The 18160-nt window shown below is 34.3% G+C and overlaps 3 protein-coding genes across 3 annotated transcripts; all 3 read right to left on the reverse strand.

Moving 5' to 3' along the window:
- Window positions 1-445: 445 nt before the first annotated feature.
- LOC25490410 (protein RKD2) lies at window positions 446-2284 on the reverse strand. Its single transcript, XM_013603834.2, has 4 exons — window positions 2151-2284; window positions 1910-2046; window positions 1492-1826; window positions 446-682 (listed from the first exon to the last, which is right to left on the reverse strand). Exons 1-4 carry the CDS (start codon window positions 2282-2284, stop codon window positions 446-448), a joined length of 843 nt encoding a protein of 280 aa, XP_013459288.2.
- A 7457-nt stretch (window positions 2285-9741) lies between these two features.
- On the reverse strand, window positions 9742-12062 carry LOC25490413 (protein EMBRYO DEFECTIVE 514). The gene is made up of 2 exons (XM_013603837.3): window positions 11626-12062; window positions 9742-10241 (listed from the first exon to the last, which is right to left on the reverse strand). Exons 1-2 carry the CDS (start codon window positions 11983-11985, stop codon window positions 9894-9896), a joined length of 708 nt encoding a protein of 235 aa, XP_013459291.1. The 5' UTR covers window positions 11986-12062; the 3' UTR covers window positions 9742-9893.
- A 3339-nt stretch (window positions 12063-15401) lies between these two features.
- Window positions 15402-16763, reverse strand: LOC25490414 (zinc finger CCCH domain-containing protein 24). Its single transcript, XM_013603838.2, has one exon. The coding sequence runs from the start codon at window positions 16758-16760 to the stop codon at window positions 15402-15404; it is 1359 nt and encodes a 452-aa protein (XP_013459292.2). The 5' UTR covers window positions 16761-16763.
- Window positions 16764-18160: the final 1397 nt, after the last annotated feature.

The raw sequence follows: 18160 nt of genomic DNA on the forward strand, positions 1-18160 counted from the left end.
TTTCTACGTTCTAACTACTACTATATTACAAACAGCAGTTACATGCAAGGAGGAGTTGATTTGATTTATAGTAGTAATTACGTACAATTTACGAATAAATCAAAATAATTAATCAACTTTAATGTCAATTTTAGAAATATCATAGTTTTAAGAGGATGCATAGGGTTCCCCTCAAAAAAGAGGATCAAAAATAAAATCTAGGACTATTAAATTTTTTTGTTCAATTTCAATTATCACCACCGTAAAAAGAACTTATTACTAATAGTCCTTATTAATTCCCAATCCCTTGTAACCGTACATATTATTGCACATTTATTTGCTTTCCATCATATGTAAATCTAGCAAAATACCCAAATACATGCCACATATAGTCTTTAGAAATATCAAAATTAACATTATGTTAAAACAAAATAAGTGGACATGCTTGATGATAATTTTTTTATTATTAATAACCCATTTTGTGATTATCATCAACATTTGAACTTTCACTGATAGAAGACTGATCCATTAACCTCATAACCATGAGTCTTCTCTTCTTGTAATTAGCTTTGAAACAAGCTTGTCTAAGCCTTTTTGTGTTTTCTGCAAGTTGCAAATCTGGCTTTTCCTCTACCTTCTTCATTTCTTTCTGCAATACTTCCACAGCATTTCTTATTTTTTCATCATATTCATTACCTTGCTCCTGCATGACCAATAATAAATAATAAATAAAACGTTTCAATATTATGATTAGTTGATTAGCATATGTAAAATGAGAACATAAATCAACATTTTGAAGAAAAAAAAATAATGTTTGTGTTAGCAAGTCATTTTGATGTATCAAAAATAGTAATCCACATTAAAACAATTCACTACAAAATTTACTGGAAAAAAAATATTTGCCACAAAAACTAGTAAAAAAAGAAAAAAATTTGTGCAAGCAAATCATGATTTTAGGTCTTAAAGACTGCTTAACGAAAAGCCACAAAAAAAAAATGTTTGTGAAAAAAATGTTTTCTGCAAGTTGCAAATCACGATTTTTGATGTATAAAAAAAAATGTAATCCACATTAAAACAATTCACTACAAAATTTACTAGAAAAATTATTTTCAACAAAAATTAGTAAAAAAAAAAGGAATAAATATTTGTGCAAACAAATCATGATTTTAGGTTTTAAAGACGGCTTACCACCAAGTCGCAAAATTTAGTGATTGAAAAATCATGGCTTTTGATGTAAATAGTAATCCACATCAAAACAATTCACTACAAAATTCACTAGAAATAATATTTGCCACAAAAATTAGAAAAAAACAAAAAAAAATTGTGCAAGCAAATCATGGTTTTAGGTTTTCAAAACCGCTTACACCAATTCGCAAAATTTAGTGATGAAATTAAAAGATCGATTTTAGGTTTTTGTTTTCTCTCCAAATCTCTCTACACAATGTGATTATGAGCAAAGAAAAAATTACACAATGTTAATGTAATACCAACTAAAAAATTATTGGAACTTACTTGTACATTCTTTATTAGGGTTTGAAGACTCATTAATTTCCTATGTGGCCACCTTTGAATTCCAAGATCCCTACACCTTTTCTTCAAATGTGTAAGCCCAACATTAAGTTCTCTAGCAGCTTGTGATATTGGCATGTAGAAATACTCAGAAATTGTCTCTTTAGTTAACATTCTAGCACTATTCTCTTCTCTACATCTCTTACCCTTCACAATTTCCTTTGCAACATTTTCTCCAATAATGTTGCTAATAGAAAAGATATGTTTATCTGAATAAAATCCAGCATCAAGTTCATTCCACATTGGAACTACATTTTTAGCATCACCATAACCATAGTCTGTCATTGAATAATTTAAAAAATACCCCGTTAATAAAATAAATAAATTAATATTAGTAGAGTTAAATTTGTAAAATGATAACCTTCTACGCTTAATGGTGGTGGTACAAGTAATTCAGGTGGAAGAGTTTCATTTCGAAAATCAGGATAATAATTTTCCATGAAAGGATCAAAATTTGTATCTTGCATGGGAAATCCATAATGTGACCAATCATTGAATCTGTAAAAAAAAAAAAAAAAAAAAAAAAAAGGAATTTTTAAATATAATTTCATGGAAAGTAAAAAAAAAAAAGGAACTAGTAGTATAAGAAATTTGATACTCACTTGTAAAGATTATAATTATAATTATGATTATTATCATAAGTAGAAAATTGGAATGAAGGTTGCAATGGATCATCATAATCTTGTATTGCATGATGATCATATTTCAAAACTGTGAGTGGATCAATATTCTCCATGTTGAAGATGGCAAGTGAGTGTGGAATATGATTGAAGATATATAACTGGTAAATTTATATTTGAAATTAAGAAAGTAAATTAATTATGATTATGATAAGTAATGATGATGATTAGTGTAAAGAAGGGTCATTAACTTCTGGAGAATGTGCACGCCGCAGAATTTATTGTTTAACGTGTGGGCTACTTAGAGTTACAACTTACAAGATGAAATTAATTTAATTAATCAGTTACCATAGCCTATCCATTTAAAGGGCATGCATTATGGAATTAACTGTATAATAATTACATTTGTTATGCATTTTCATTTTTATCAATAAATTTTTTACTCCTTGTTAATAGAAAATATTTCTATTATATTATTTTCTTTGCTATCATTTGATCTATTTAGATTTTATTAAGTTTTTAGTATCTCTTAAGTAACATCAATGTGCTAGCTTAATTTTTATCAAAAAAAATAATAATTATCTTCGTTAGTTTTACTATATATTTATGATTATGATGGATGGATTATTTTTTAAGTGGAAAAAAGTTAACCGTAGAAAATTGTATAATTTTTTTAAGATGCATTAAGTATTGTTTTATGGGTTAAGTTAATAAACGTTCTAATAACACTTGTTAAGGAAACCAAAAGTGGTAGGTTAGCATTGGATTCAACAATATTTTGACATTTAAAAAGTTAAATTCGTCATTTTACCATTTTTCAATACAATATTTCTATTTTTATCCCTTTAAATAATGTTTTAAGGATACTCTTTATCATTTGTTTTTTTTTATTCACATAATTCTTATCAATAGTTGTTTCTTAATTACTGTGCTTTCCTCGTTTTTCCTATATCTCTTTATGAGTAAGGGATTACAAAATTGATTAGGATAGTTTTGAAAATCGGACCGGACCGACCGGTTGAATCGGTCCGACCAGGAACCGGTGGGGTGACCGGTTCGAGTTGATAAACGGATCGGTCATGTAATCAAATCGGAATGAACCGGCGTGACTCGGTCAAACTCAGGAAAAACCGGTGAACCGGCGGGTTTGACAAACCGGACCGGTTTGAAGTAAAGCAGAAATTAATTGAATTAATTAAGCCAAAAAATAGAAGCGCTGGGTATTGAACCCACATCCCCCAACTTGCAAGGCAATCACTTATCCACTGCAACATGAACCTATTTTGTTTTAAAATTACTTCTTATTATTTATATATAATAACTGAACAGTTTTTTTTAGGGCAACAAAGTACACTCTATTTTTTTTAAGTAACCAAGCACAATCTTATCATTTAAATATTATTGTCCGACATCTCAAATATTTTAATAAACATTTTTTTTACAATATTTTTTTTGAAAGAATTTTTTTATTTTACTATTTATTTGAATATGTATTACTCTCTTCGTCCATATATTTAAACACCCATTTGATTTTATTTTTGTCCTTAAATGTAAACCTTTTTTAAATTACAACACTCATTAATTATTTTAGTTTCTAAAGTGACCGAGTCACCGATTCAATCCGAGTTAATCCGGTTAAATAACTATATAAATTTAATTTAAGGACCGAGTTATCTAACCGAGTCATCCGAGTGGTTCCGAGTGGTTCGACCATTGACCCATTGACCCAGTACCCCGCCGAGTCGATGACCGAGCCAAGTTTTAAAACTATGTTGATTAGTAGTCGTTAGTGGATGATTGCTAGGTTAATGAGATCAGTTTCATCCAATTTATTTGGGTTAATAGGTGTTCATCCCCTACCATTTGAACAATTTTTTTTTTACCCTTGTAAAAAATAACTTTAAAATTTTTCTTTATAAAATGAAGATTCTTAGATTTTAGACGCTCGAGTCATATAACTAAGCAAACAAGTTGATGAGGCGTGTTGAGCGGTATTTTTTGATTATATGACAATAATTATATTTTCTCAACATCATCTTCGACATCTTCCCCTTAATATTCATCACTAAATTAAATTAATTTGGTTGGTAACTACGACTGCGGTTTTAACATCCTAACACTCCGACTTTTAATTATAAAATAGGGTCTTGATAACTAGTATCTCAAAGGCATTGATTAAGGAATCTACAAATATAAATTTTGTCTTGAAAATAAAAGACGTTACTTTTGATCAAATAATGATAACACAATTTTTTCTTGAAAACTTGCTTGTTTTGGATGTTTAACCAATGCCCTTAGAACACTTGTTTTTTTTTTTTTTGACAAAAATGGTGGGAGGACACTTGTTAGCATTCTCTTTTAAAATAGAAAGGTTAATTCTTCAAAATAGGTGTTACACATACTCGACTAATCATCTTTTTATGGCATTTATAATCACATATTAAAAACAGTGGAATATTTCATCAATTTCAAATAAAAATAATTAATGGTCTCAACATCCAAGCATAAAAAATTATCGTTTCAAAACGGTTATGAAACATCAATTACGACAAAACGTCTCATCCATAGTGTAACAGCCTGTTTTTCGCTAGAATTATTTTAATTATTGTGTTTATGTGTGCTTATTTGTCTTTGTGTGTATTTAATTTGGGATTAGTGGATTTTTGGCCTATAAGGGTATTTTAGTCATTTTTAGACTAAGGGGTATTTTGTCATTTGGCGAGTAAGGGTAAATTAGTCTTTTATAAAGAAGGTTATTTTTGGTGTTTTGGTGAGAATAGTTATTTTTACTAAGTTACTAGTGAGTTGAGGTAATTATTTAGAGATAGTAATTATTCAGTATTTTCTGAAAGCGTCCTTCCTTCTCAATGCCTAGGCATCCATCCAATGCATTCTTTTCGATCTCGTACCCAGCAAGAAAACAAATGCGTGAACGCGCAACTCAATCCCTTGCTTGTTCGGTTCGCATAGGCTACACAAGCGGAACACTTATCACCAAGCCAATCTCAAAGAAAAAAGTGAACTACACGCAACTACATCTGTGAACTGGGATGGACGAAATCTACGCTACTATTTTTCTTCTCTTATGAAATTTCTAGTTACATAAATAGACCATTTCTAAACCAGAATCTTAGGATACCACCACTAATAGAAGGACAAGGGCCGGAGACTTGAACACCAGCCATGATATGACAGAAGAGAGCGAGCACAAAATATGACAGAAGAGAGCGAGCCGAGCACAAAATGAAATGGGCGTTTCCATCTTGGATGAGGCTCACATCCGGAAAGAATCTTTTCCAGTCTAGAGACTGGTGGATTACCCTCGAAAGAAAGGATACAAATCCGGTTAGGAAAGACTTGTAAGAAATGTATGTGCTTGGTTGTTTTGTGTTACCAACCCTGAAAGAATTGTGACTCTTTTTTCTTTGTCGACTATAAACCAATTTCAATCTTAGCCGATCTCAGGTTGACCGTCTCTCTGGCCCCCTTTCGATGCACTTACTTATTGGAGGCTTTCTCAATCGAAAATGGAAAGAGTCAAGATTAGCTGAACGATTCTTTCTACCACTTACGTAATTTCTTCTCTTTGTAAATTCATAGAATAAGGGATTATGGGTTCCATTGAAAATGGTACTTTTTTGATTGAATTAAACCAAGAACTTCTTCTCTTACATCAACTATCAACTATTATAACATAATAAGTGACTTCCTCCGGAAAAGCTATTATTCAATTCAAGGGATCTTTCTTTCGGTTTTACTTATCATGGTCTGGTCTAAGGAAGCCCTTTTCTGACTCTCCACCTTAACGGGTTGAGAACATCTACTAACGATCAAACTCACCTAGGGTAGTGAGCGATCTATATTACTATATGAGTGAGGCCCGAAAGGAAGATAACAACTTTTCTTGTTCCTCTCCCAGGAATTGAAAGATGTAACAAACCCCCCGGGAGGAGAAGTCTCATTGGGTCTTGGGTTGCAAGCCTGTGAGCCAAGCAGTGAGGGAGCTCCCCAACTTGACTGAGCTCAGGGGTGCTCACGAACGGTATAGCCCCGCGGGGATGGACTGAGACCCACAAAGCTTAAGCTCGCTCTTATCGGGAAGTGACTAGTTGCAGCTGAGAGGCTCTGAAGAAGCCGCTGAGATAGACCCTACTCCTCTCACCCCTTTCTTTTTAATGCAAGCTTTCTCCGTGCTTACTCGATCTGCTCATTCAGGTATGAGAGTTGACGATAGCTTCTCTTCTGGTGCTATCACACTCATTATTATATTCTAGTTGTAGATAGTCAAGTGGCTATTCGGCTCCTAGCCTCTTTGTCCTTTTCTATACCTAAGCTCTTCACCCGCATCGTTCGTTGCTAGTCTGACCCCTTCCTTTGATCTGAGGGGACTGCCTGGTACGCTACTCTGTTATGATTATGATAGAGTCTTCGCATAGTGACGAGAATCACTAATCTCGGCCTTGCGGGATAGAATAGATAATAAAGGCTATGGCCCCTTCTTTCAACTCCAGTTGCTTTCGGCGCATGTTCTACTGGCTTGTTAGGAATAAAAACCTCTTTCTTTGGCTTTGCCTCTTGTCGAGGCTCTTTCTGTGACTTGGCCCGTGCGTGAAGGTCTGTGTCCGTTCTTTCCCCTTCCCATGGTACTGGCTAATCCAGGAGATCTGGTTCTAGAACCGGGTGAATAACTCATCTAAGTATGACCGTTCTGTCTGCTCACCCCTTCTTCCATTCCGAAAGTCAGTGCCCGCTCGGTACAAGTATTCCACTCGAACCTCTTAAGTAAGGTGAGGTGGTTTTGTGTGAACAAAACATAAACCTACCCAACATACGCATTAAGCACACAAACTATGAGTAAATCAACCAACAAAGAGAGAGAAAGAGAGATGTTGACCGAGCATCTTGTGGGTGAGCTACCTGCCTCTCTCACACGCTCAATGGCGTTGAATTCATTAATAAAATCATGCGCTTTTGATGCCTTTTGGCCTTTACAATGCACCCAATGCAATTCCCATTGGCACCCTAACAGGAAAGGCTTAGACTCTCTAGCTCTGCTGCTGGTGTGAAATAAATTAGAATGGGGCACAATTGAGTTTTTGTTGGTTATTGCTTTTCACAACTAGTGAAGATTAATTAGTTAATGAGTAGCAGAAATACACTAATTAGGAAAAAAATAAAAGTAGTAGATTAGTTGTTCAAGAAACCAACTTTTAATTTTCTTTCAAAAAAAACTTATAATTCTTTCTCCTCTATAAAAGTATAAAAATATATAGGGTTTACCGGTTAGAGTTCCATTCGAAACCCTAATTCTCTCTCTCACCAGCGGACAGACAGACGGAGTTTCGTTCATCCATTCGCGATGGCTTCAATGACAAATAAGAACCCTGCAGGCTCGAAGAGGTTCAAGTTCAATGAGTACATCTACCAGGTTCTGAAGCAGGTGCACCATGGCATTCATATTTTCTTGCGGAGCGTTGAAAAGCATGAATAGTATCATAACCAACATGATGGTGAAGCTTGTTCAGAAATCTGTCAAGTTTAGTTTACGACCTTGGAAGTCAAAATTGTCTGCCAAAGATATTATGGCCGCAGTTATGAAAACCTTTCCTCCCCAGATGGCGAAACTTGCAAGCTCAGCAGCTCGCAAAGCTCGAACCACTTTTGATATCCACAAATTGTGCGATGCAATGGATCGAACTATGAAAACCTTTCCTCCGCAGATGGCGAAACTTGCCAACTCAGCAGCTCGCAAAGCTGGAACCACTTACGCTATCAACAAATTGTGCTATGCAATGCATAAAACTATGCTGATATAATAGGTGTTGGAATATTTATTTATATTCTATTCCAATAATAATGGAATTCATGAAACACCAATGGATCAAACTATTATATTGGCGCTCTAATGTGTTGTTTATAATCTTTGTTTACAATCCCTGATTAATTTATTGTGTCAAAAAAATCCCGTATTTATTTATATTCTAATAATGGTGGAATTGATGATATCAAACTATGATGACATCAAAATGTTGTCAACTCCAGATTATTCTCTTTGATGTAATGTGTGTTAATTCACAGTTCCATCACAAATTTTTGTGAATTTTCAAATCAAATATGAATATAGCTCAGCTTTATCAAATCAAATACGAGAGTATAATTTTTAAGAGGAATGCAAAATTTAGTATCGTTTTCTTGTGTGGTTGGCTATAATTCCAATGAAACAGCTGAACATTAGTTCTTTGATTGTCCAGTTTCTGAAAAATTATCGGTAGATCTTTTATCTTGGTTAGAATTTAGTCATGGCAGGGATAAACGTTTATTTGTTTCGATCTTGAGGTTGCAGATGAATGTGTTTTTTGAACCAATGGAGAGGAGACTGCCCTTCACCTTTTCCTGCACTAGCCGGTTACTGCCTTATTGTGGGCGAAATGATTCTCTTAGTTAAGGGTCAATCTCATCACACCACTGAACTCATTGATTCAAACTGAGTATTTGTTGGATGGTGTCCTTAAAAGAAATTGGAAAAAGGCTATTGGCTTATTTGGCATGCGGCTATATGAAAGGCGCGAAATGGAATGATTTTTTTATGATAAGGGGATAGATGTTGAGGAATTGATGGAAGAGGTCAAAGTCCTTTCCTGGAAATGGAGTTGTCTAGGTTGAAGTCTTCTCTATGTATGTTCTACGAGATGTCGAGATGGTTGCCGGGTAGTTGTTTGGAAAGTATTCCGCTGGGTGTGGGGAGTCGTAGCTTTGTGTTTTGGTTCAGCTGTCTCTGAAGGGTGCATGGACCTTTTGCTGTGATGCTGCGGTTTGTGCTAGTTTTGCTGGGTTTTTGACTGTTTGTCTTTGATGTTTTAGCAGTTTAGGCTTGCTGTTCTGTTTTGGTGTGCTGGCCCCTGTTTCTTCGCACCAGTTTTACCGCTGTTGTTGCCGAGTCTTTTTAACTTGTTTTGGCCTTCTTGTACTATTTAATTCGGCCATTCTATGTACTGCCTTGTGCGGGTTTTTGAGCGTTAATAAACTTGAGCAATGGTATTTTGAATAACCATATTATTTGATACACTTTTTACTACAATCTTGTTTTCTTTCTCTTTTAATTGGTCAAAAACAATGAGATTAATGAATGTTATGGTAGAAGCTGAATTGTTCACCGCTTATAATGTTAGGTCAATGTTTCGCATCTACAATTTGCAGATGACACCTTATTGGTGGGGGCTAAGAGCTGGACAATTGTGATATTTGAAAGCTGTGTTGATACTCATTGAAGCGATAACAAGCCTGAAAATAAATTTCCATAAAAGTATGTTGGTGGTGGTGAATGTAAATGATTCTTGGTTGCATGTGGCAACATTGTGTTTAGCCTCTAATTCCAAGTGTTTGTTTTCGACAGGATAAAGTATTTGTCGAAAAGTTTGGTTGCATGCTACTATAATAACTCGCATTGAACTAATGGCGAAAAACTTCATTTCAAACTCAGTCATGAACCGAATCATTTCATATTAACTCTAGCTAGCACACACAACCATTTCAGTTTGGTTCGTTTAGCAGCCCTAAATGAAAATCCAAGCAATGATATAACCCAAAACTTTCATAAATTATAAATAACCATAGTGCCAAAATCATAATTATCAAGTAATTAGCAGGAAACATGAAATAGACCAGCCAAGTGTACATAACATTTTTAGATCTCAATAAAACACTAACCACCAGTAACTATTGTAATCAATATCTCCCCCTTCCCCCTCTTCCACGACCACCACCACCGCGCCAACCTCCTCTTCCACCCCTTCCTCTGCCACCATTTCCTCCATGATGCTTTCCTCCACCACCACCAAACTTCTTGTTCCCCTCAGATTTCAATTGCATCTCTTCTGGCAAGGGACTTATATGATCCACACACTTTCGGAAGCTGAAATCATCAGCGGTGTCATCTTCCCTGATGAGGAAATAGCACCTACTGTTATAACGAGGGTGGTCGCGAACTTGGAAGGCACAAATCCCTACACCAATCTTTCTATCAGGTTCTGCATGCCCATTCTTGAGCAATTCCAGCAACATCGTGTGCTCATACTACAATGAATAAACAAGTCAATGTGGATTCAGTAAGAACTAAATCAGTATTGCAACTACTGAAACATTTTCATACATGACTGAGAACAACGAAAAACAGAGAACCGTAAAATAAAACTGTCTCATATCCAACCAAGGCTTTAAGATGGGGTTGGTTACTGACCAAATCATCTATGGTTTAAGAGGACTGTGGAATAGTCTCAAAACCACACTAAAAATCAGCATTTATCTATAACTTTCCACAAGATCAATGAACATTGTACAAGCGAAACAATTTTTGTAAATTTAAACAATGATTGCAGTTTAATCTGTAGCATTCGGCAACAAGTTTTCACACAGTTTCAATACATTAGCCCGAAATGAAAATAAGCAGTGAAACTGTGTTCTCAACATCATTGTCATGTCACTTTTTATTCAAAGGGTCGGCTTAACGAGCAGATCGTATGATTACAAAAAAGTTATGTCAGTCGTATGTCTTAAAAGCCTTACAACGCTCACCAAAATGATGTGTGTGGCATAATTAGCTAACTGACCTTAAAAGAGATTAAAAAACCGATCCAACGACAACTTATTCTATTGAAGTTAAGGAAAACATTGCAAGGACTGCCATTAAAGATGGTGAAGTAGATATAAATGGCACCAGATATGGATAGCACATGTTCTGCTTGCAACAAGTGGGAAAACACATAATTACATATGGTCATTGAACATGAAACTACGAGTCTCCAAACCAGAAGATTCAACTTATCAAGCAAAACAACTTATGAAGTATCTCCTTTCAACTTAGTGTTCTTAGTTTAAAAGTGCAGAAGAGTATCTCAAAATTGATATCATCTCCTCTCCAACATACTTTTAACAAAAACAAAGATATTCGCTCACTAAAAAAATTCAAATTACAGATACCCATTGTTTAGATAAGTACTTTTTTACAAATAAAATGACTTTATATACATATCTGAAAATTACACATTAATGGAAGATCAAGCAACATCGGTAAGCATTCGAGGATTGTCGTGAAAAAACTGTTTTCACAAAGTAAACAAACCCTAAACTTCTTTCACTTCAGGTTAAAAGTCTGGAATCAAGTTTGCACTACTAGAATCAGTAAACTTTATATTAACTACACTAAATTTACATCAAACATAGTTTTAATGGAAAAATTATTCAAACACAATCGAATTCGAAACAACATCATTTTTAACCAAATCAATCTCACTATATTTCATTCAAAATCAGATATTAGACAAAAACTAACCAAAACTCTGTTAATCGAAAATCAATTGAAATAAACTACTACAAAAACTACCAACCCATATAGATAAGTAAATGACAAAAAAATTAAATTGAATAAATTAACAATAAAACGAAGAAATCAAAGAAATACCTTGTTAACATTGAGATTCTGAGGCCAAGCATGAAGAAATTTGTGAAAGTAATGAAACATATCCAAAGAAGAACCAAACGTTTTGGGTCCCAATTTCACATCACCAGAAGCTTCCTTTTCATCTTTTACATCACCTTCGTTTTTCTCCAACTTCTCCAACCTTTCTTCTTCAACTGATTTTTCCTCGTCTACTTTAGCCTTCTTCGAAACGACGTCGTCTTTGGGTTCCTCTTCTCCTTCTTCTTCCCTTGTTCGCTTTTCTTTGGACTCACTGACGTTTTCGACTTCCATGTCTACGGTGGTGGCGGCGGCGGCGGCGGTGTTGGGATCAACGATTTCGGGAGCGGTTTCTTCTGCCATTAGGGTTTTGGGGAAATGGCTTTGTTCGTGGGTTAGACTCGGTGGAGTGGGTTTTGTTCGTGGCTTTAAAGGAACTTTTGGGTAATTGTTTATATACTCCCCCTATTTTCAATATCGTTCAAATTTTAAAGTTTTTACACACATAAAAAATAAATAGAATGATTAAAAAAAATTAAAATATTATCAAATTATCTTTATTAATTGTTTTTTTTTTTAGGAAATATTTATTTATTGTTGATTAGTTTTTCACCTACATCTTCTATTAATCTATTAAATACTTTTCGGTTTGGTGTTGTCTATTTTACATTCTAATTTTATCCTCTAACTTCCATTTATTATGTAACTTCTAAATTTAACATTTTCTTTTAAATGAAAAGGCAGGAGTTTTTTTTTTTTTTTTTATGAAAGACAACAATTTCTTTTTTATTGAATCAAAGAGAGCTCATTCACATCAACTTCCAAAAAATCCCCATTTAACACAGACTTTTATTCAACTTTAACTTTTCATCAAACCAATGAGATTCATGGCAATATACTATCCCAAACTTGCGGGTGGTACAAGAAAGTGTACTAAATATTGTTTCTATCTTTTCCTCTCATTATCTACTCAAAAACATTATTTCCTATTCACATCACTTCAAAATTAAATTGGTGAAATGGAAAGAGATTGATTCAAGAGAAATCAAAATAATTGAAGAATAGTGAAGATCAAAGTGAGTGGAAAGCATCATTGCAAACAAAGGTATCTAAATTTATATCATAGATGAGATCATTATCTATCTGTAGCATATATAAACCCAAAGCATTGTTTTGATGTAACCTATTTTACTTCCCATTTTACCGTAAACTAAAATGCCATTGTTGCTATTAATAAATCAATCCCACATGCGGTTCCACAATTTTTCCCAAGAGAGACAAACAATTGAAGGAGCATCGAGGTTAGAAGTTTTTATAATTTGTTTGAATTTTTTTCCATTAATTAGACTCTGCAGAATTTTGACTCTATGTTTCACTCTCAATTTCAATCTATTTTAATTAACGTTTTCATTCTAATGTTGCAATACACTCTCATTTGCTGGTTACACAATCTTACTTGATGGCGGATTGTACAAGAACAGCCAAAAGGATGCAATTACTTAAGAACTAAGACTACCGTGGACGCATATATTGTAGAAGTGGCTTTATGGATGTTTTATTTTATAGGGGGTGTTTGTTTCAAGGTTAAGAATGACATTATCGGGAATACATGGCTAAGGAATAATTATACCCATGTTTGTTATGAGGTTGAGAAAAAAATATTCCTGGGTATAAAGGTTCCTGGGAATGGAGTAACTTCTCATAACTTCCATTATTCCCATGAATTTATTCCCATGTAAAGAGATGGGAATGTGCATTCCCATGATATTATGCATAGATTTTAAAAAAAAAATTGTAACTTCCAATTTTTACAGGAATGTCAAGTTATTTGCCAAACACTTTTTTTAACAAATACCCAAGAATCAAATTTTCATATTTTCATTCTCGGGTATGTTATTCCTATGAATAATTTGTGTTTCCCAAAAACAAACGCTGGTGTTTTTTTTCCTTATATGCATTTGAATTCCTCGGCAACGAATTACATTACCATCATGAATGTGTTTTTTTGGTTAATCCTCTAGGTGCAAGAGTTAGAGTATGTATATGCAAGTTATGCTTTGATGATTTCTTATGTTAATTTTATTTTTTAATAATGATGGTGTTCTTTTTTATCCATAGGGGCTCTCTACCTCTTGCAAGAGTTGATTGATGGTTCTGATATGCTTCCTAACATTTTGTGCTGTTTTAGAGTATGTTCTATATCCTAATTTTGTAACTTTGCATAAATATGTATGTGATTTGTACAAAAAAATAAAGAACAATGAATGTCTAAAGTATTCAAATGTTTATACTTTGGCGACAGACAATGGTGGCGAAGAAGAAAAAATCCATATCAAATTGAAAATGAAAAAAAAAAAATCAGAGAAAATATAATTGAGGTATATACATGAATCAAAGTGAGGGTCATTGTCCTAATTATATCTACTGGTACATATTTACAAAAAAATATTTTCACTATTAGTCTTTCATTTCCTTTATCAACATTTAATGGATGGGGGATGTCCAATATATGTTTGTTAGATGATATTTATCTGAGTTGTTGTCATTCTATTTGTATTATATTTTTCAAAGAAAAAAAAACTCTGAAAAAACAAGAGACGACGAAGATGGAAGAGGAACTCCACATGCATGCCGCCACCAAAGAATGTAATAAAGCATGCCACACTTGACACTCCACCGCCAGGGTACCTTACACCTCAATTTAAGGGTCAATTGCATCTCAATTTTTTTTTTTACGATTATTATTTTATTCAAATCATATGTCAAAATAAATTTAAAGGAATCACATCCCTCCATTGTTATCACTTCAGAGATGATCCCACCATAAAGCATTAGAAATTTAGAACCCACAAAATTGGAATAAAATGTCTTCTAGTTTAATCAATTACAACAATGAATTGATACGTGGTATTGAATTTTTTTGGTAGACATGTGAAATGATTGTAATAATTATTATAAACTCACAGACTTAAGTGGAAGAGTCGGAATTCGAACTCCAAATATGACATCTGTCATAGCAATTCTGACATTTGTTCCAATTAAGCTAGTACATATAGTATTGAAATTAAATTGTTTTAGAATAATAAACTTTTGTTCAGTTCAGAGAAAGAACCATGACTTTTTTTTTTGACTAATCTGACTCATACGTAGAGGCATGCGCACTGGCCAAGCATTGTTCCCCCTGAGAATCAAACCCGGTATTCTCCAGGTACGTCCTTGGAAGGAGCTTCTTGCCACTGGAGCCCAAACAACTTGGTTAAAGAACCATAACTTTAAACTTGAACTTTTGTTGAGAGAAAGATCTATAAATTTAAATTTGAATATAATGAGAGTTAAACTCAGCTTATACAACATAAAAACAAAGTAATCTTTACATGTATAACAAAATATCCCCTTGCAATAAATATTGAATAGCTCATATCGCCTTTAATTCCTTCATAAGAAACTCAGTCCAACTTCCAACATATGCAACATAAATTTACTGACAGAACAAAATCATATACACTGTAGGAAAATGAACTTGTAAACAAATGAAGTAAAGAGTTCTTAAAATACAAAACAATGAATGACCAAAAGTAAAGGGAATAAAAACCGATTATCCGCTGCGAACTTTGCAGCCTGAAGAAATTAAATTAAATAATTATTGCAGAAAGAAGTTGTAAAATGACTAGAGTGCAAGTTCATCCAGATGCATTTGCTCGAGCCAAGACTCTACTTTAAGATTGGAATTCAGTTCAGCAGATGCAATAGAGCAGAACCTGCAAGCTTCTCTTTTTATCTTAGTTGACAAGAGATTGGACCCAAGATATATCAGGCTCTTCAACATTGTTTCCATGCTCAAAAGTGGTATATCTCAGCGAACGACCAAAGTCATTTCCGTTAACGGACCAATCAGGTTTTCCAGTACGGGATCCCCACTTAGACCAGGAGTTAACAGACCGACCCAATGAAATGGTACCCGGACAGGGCTGTGAGAAACAGCTCAAGTCATTTAGCATGTGCTGCTGACCATCAAAGAGGCCATTAGCATATGGAGACAAAGGCTGTGCAAAAGGTGGTGGATACATCGAAGAGATTGCTGATAGCGAACCACGATAAAGGCTCGTTGAAGCAGCCATGTCCATGACAATAGGAGCAGATGCAGCTGATCTAATGGAAGCATGCGATGGACGCAGCTCTTCAGCAACATGTGCAAAAAAGCACACCTTTCGGTTACAATTAGTACCCTCTTTGCAGAGCCTTGTGCGATACTGATCTGGATGTAGCCAGGTCTCGAATACTCCATGAGCATATTCACACATATCACCACGTTTGCAATCCCTAGTTTTAAAATCAGCGCATGGCACACAGCTGTAGGTGAACTTTCTAGGGTCTCTCCTTCGTGCATTCTCATTAGGATGGTAAAAAGGACACTCGGTCCAATTATGAGTGTATGCACGATGACAAAGAAGGACCTTGACCGAATACATGCGAAATTCATCTGTGGCATATATGCTGTTTCTTATATCAGGAATTGATGGATCAATTGGATATTTTTTCTTTTCTGGTGTAGAACTAACAGCTGTGTCGGTCAACTTTGGAGCCACGGGAGAGGATGGAGACCCCTTTTCAAAAGATGACAGCGGAAGCGAACCATCATCAACAGACTCATCAGCAGCACTATTTGAGAGAAGTTGTTCAAGACTTCTTTTCACGACTTCGAGCTTATGGGGAACAACAATAGGAAGAACAATAACATCCATTGGACGGTTCCCATTAGCATCGACACAATAGATGTCAGCGCCAGCTGATAAAAGCAATTTTACAGCATCAACAGCATTAACCGTACCACTTGAAGCAGCACAATGAAGAGCAGTGGTTTTATCAGTCCCGCAAGTAAAATTTACACCAGCCTCGGAACATGAAAGTATAAGCTTTAAAATATCAATACTCCCACAGGATGCTGCCACCATCAAAGCGGTTCTGTCCTCAAGAACAATTTGGTTATGTCCATTTTGACGGACACACCAGGCCCCGACTTCAAGTAACAGCGACGCATCACTGTCTAAAGCTATCTTAAATTGTTCAAAATCATTCTTAGAAGCATGTTCGAGTAAGCTGGACAAGGAATCATTCGTAGTGACAGTTAGATTTTTCATGTCTTCGACGTTATCTGAAAGAGATTTTGATTTTTCAGGTCCACCGCACATCCTTCTATTATCTGAAATTAACAAAAACAAAATGATGAATCTACAATTTAAACCACTATATTTAAAGATATGATATTAGTTATAAGTCACATTTCAAATATAAATAACATGTATCTTATTATAGTACCACTTAGATTTTTCCCAAAATGGGCCACTCGTAAATAAATTGCCCTAGGGCATGGCCAATATCTATATATATGATTAAATTCAAATTCAAATTCAAAGGGAATAAGCCAAATGAATTGAACAAATCCGCCCAGTATTAACATGATGATCAAGTGAAATTGGCATTATAATTTATAAGCTAAAGTACATATAAAAAGGAAATTATTACATAACACAATAAGACAAGCATGACTTATTATAGATATACGATGGAGAAGTAATAATTTATTCCGTAAACCTTATAGTGTTCAAACCCGAATAAAAGAGAAAAAAATAATCTACCAACTAATTAATTACATTTATCATTAAAAAAGAATAACTAAGCGCAGTAGAAATCAGATATAATAGAGACATCTAGATGGTTGTAATTATTAGGAGTTTACTGGGTGTAACAGGTCGGTTTGTATCGTTAATAAAATGTCCAAATCGAAGAAATCTTCATCGGTTTGGTTCAGTTGATCAGTTTTTTTAAAAATACAATTAAAAAAATTCATATTCTCACGAATATGTATTTCATGCATAAAACATATGTCTTACTAAAATATTTCATTGAAAGGCATAGAAGAGATGATATATTTTCAAAAGTGTGAAGGCATACATATGATAAAACTAAACAACAAATGAACGATCTCTGTGGTGATGAGGAACGTTAGGTTAAGTTATAGGTGTGGTTGACGTCTACGGTTTCTCTTTTAGTAGAAATGAAAGAGTTTGAGTGATGAGATGAGTATGAGAGAAAGTGAATAGATTAGCATCGGTTCGGTTCGGTTCATCGGTTTCTTTAATCTCAAAGTGAAAAACCGAGAGCCAAACCAAACACAATCGGTTTAGATTGGTTCAATTTTAAACTGAATCAGACAAGGTCGAATAGATTTCGATTTGGTTCGATTTAGAATTTTGGTATCGTTGGTTTTGTGCAAACCGCTTACACCCCTACTCTTGGGGACACCTTGTGCTCAGAAGACGTCCTAAATTTGTTAATATATACCATTTTTTATTGTTAAAAAAAATAGAGACATCTAGATTTAATAATTAGGATTTGGAAGAAAACAAAATCAGATAAAAGTAAGCGAGAAAGAAAAAACAATGCCCTTGATAATTAAGGGAATCAATACTAGCCTTTAGATGTCATTAAAATAAATGGATGATAGTTGATCTCAAAGTTTATTACAAACTTATAATAC

This window comes from Medicago truncatula, chromosome 3 (assembly GCF_003473485.1).
Source record: "Medicago truncatula cultivar Jemalong A17 chromosome 3, MtrunA17r5.0-ANR, whole genome shotgun sequence".
Taxonomy (NCBI): Eukaryota; Viridiplantae; Streptophyta; class Magnoliopsida; order Fabales; family Fabaceae; genus Medicago; species Medicago truncatula.